General features: G+C 36.6%; 1 protein-coding gene across 1 annotated transcript in view; it reads right to left on the bottom strand.

Annotated features, from left to right (window-relative positions):
* The window catches only part of CBG14646, a gene marked incomplete at both ends in the record, with an annotated part of 9,710 nt that extends 8,831 nt beyond the window's left edge, over positions 1-879 (bottom strand). The window contains 6 exons of the mRNA XM_045239710.1: positions 1-85; positions 129-295; positions 340-406; positions 454-586; positions 630-764; positions 808-879. The exon at positions 1-85 is cut by the window's left edge and continues 5 nt beyond it. Coding sequence (XP_045095474.1) covers positions 1-85; positions 129-295; positions 340-406; positions 454-586; positions 630-764; positions 808-879 — 659 coding nt within the window. The remainder of the gene's footprint in view (positions 86-128; positions 296-339; positions 407-453; positions 587-629; positions 765-807) is intronic.
* Positions 880-1,157: the final 278 nt, after the last annotated feature.

The following is a 1,157-nucleotide window of genomic DNA, read 5'->3' as shown; positions in this document are numbered from 1 at the left end:
GGGTTGCCGATTGTTCTGTAACCTGCTTCGTAGTCTACTGGAGCGTTTTCAGATTCCAGCTTCACCACCATCGAGTAAGATGTTTCTGAATGAACACAATTACAAATGACTTATTTTTCGAAACACACGATTGACAGAAACACTGAATGCACTATCAACAACATCTGCAGTTCTGTTTTCATCACTTGTGAAAGCAGAATAAGCGACGAGATCTCCGGTGGTATAAACAATAATCGGCGTGTCAGAGGTCTGGTTAGACGCTGAAAGCTGTGGGTGGTACGATCCGGCAGTCAACCTAAAAGTCGCTTGTTTTTAATTATTCCTTTTAATTAGACGAACTTATAAAGTTTCCAGAAGTCGGTTTTTTGAACAACAGTTGGCGGTAAATCCACACTGAAAAAAGCGTCTGCAAAAATGTAAAATTTCGTTCATAAAATGTGTGAAATATCGTACTTTGTCCATAGCTCAACTGAGCTGCCACGTAGATATCTTTTGAAGTATCAACAGGTAAGGTTTTGATTCCACCTGTGAAAACTTTGGTCGGTTGATAGCCTTGATCCCAATTTTCCAAAAGAGCATTTACAATCTATTGAAAACAATTATTCCGTATTAACCATTACTTTACTTACTGCATATTGCTCATTGCCATTTTCAATACTTGGCAAGATATATTGACCGAGAGTAGCAGCTGCAATGTTACTCAGAGTTGCCAGACTCGGGTCATCAGCCTGGAATCCGGTGTTGTTGTAGACAAGAACATTGATCTGCAAAAAATAACTTGAACTTCTGAAATATGGGACATTGTACCTGAATTCTGCGGGCAATCGAAGTAGCAATGATATCTTCAACAATATCGCCGGTTATAGAACTGACAGCCATATTGGTAACCACGAAAACCTGAAAAACTGGTATTAGATATTGTTTTGACTAGTAACAAAAAATGATTGTTTGAATCAGAAAATGGAGAATTCCGTTTTTTTGCAGTTTCTTGGAACATTTTTCCTACAGTTGATTATAATTAATATATTTCATCAGAAAAACGTTAACATTACCGTATCCTTTTTTTTGAAAATTTCTCTACCTAATTTTGCCAATTTTTCACTGTTTTTTCAGTATTTCGAAAATTCAATCAAAACAACACCGTGAAAAAGCAATTT

The sequence above is a fragment of the Caenorhabditis briggsae genome, assembly GCF_000004555.2.
Source record: "Caenorhabditis briggsae complete genome, chrX, whole genome shotgun sequence".
NCBI lineage: Eukaryota > Metazoa > Nematoda > Chromadorea > Rhabditida > Rhabditidae > Caenorhabditis > Caenorhabditis briggsae.
This window is presented reverse-complemented; position numbering and strand designations above follow the sequence as displayed.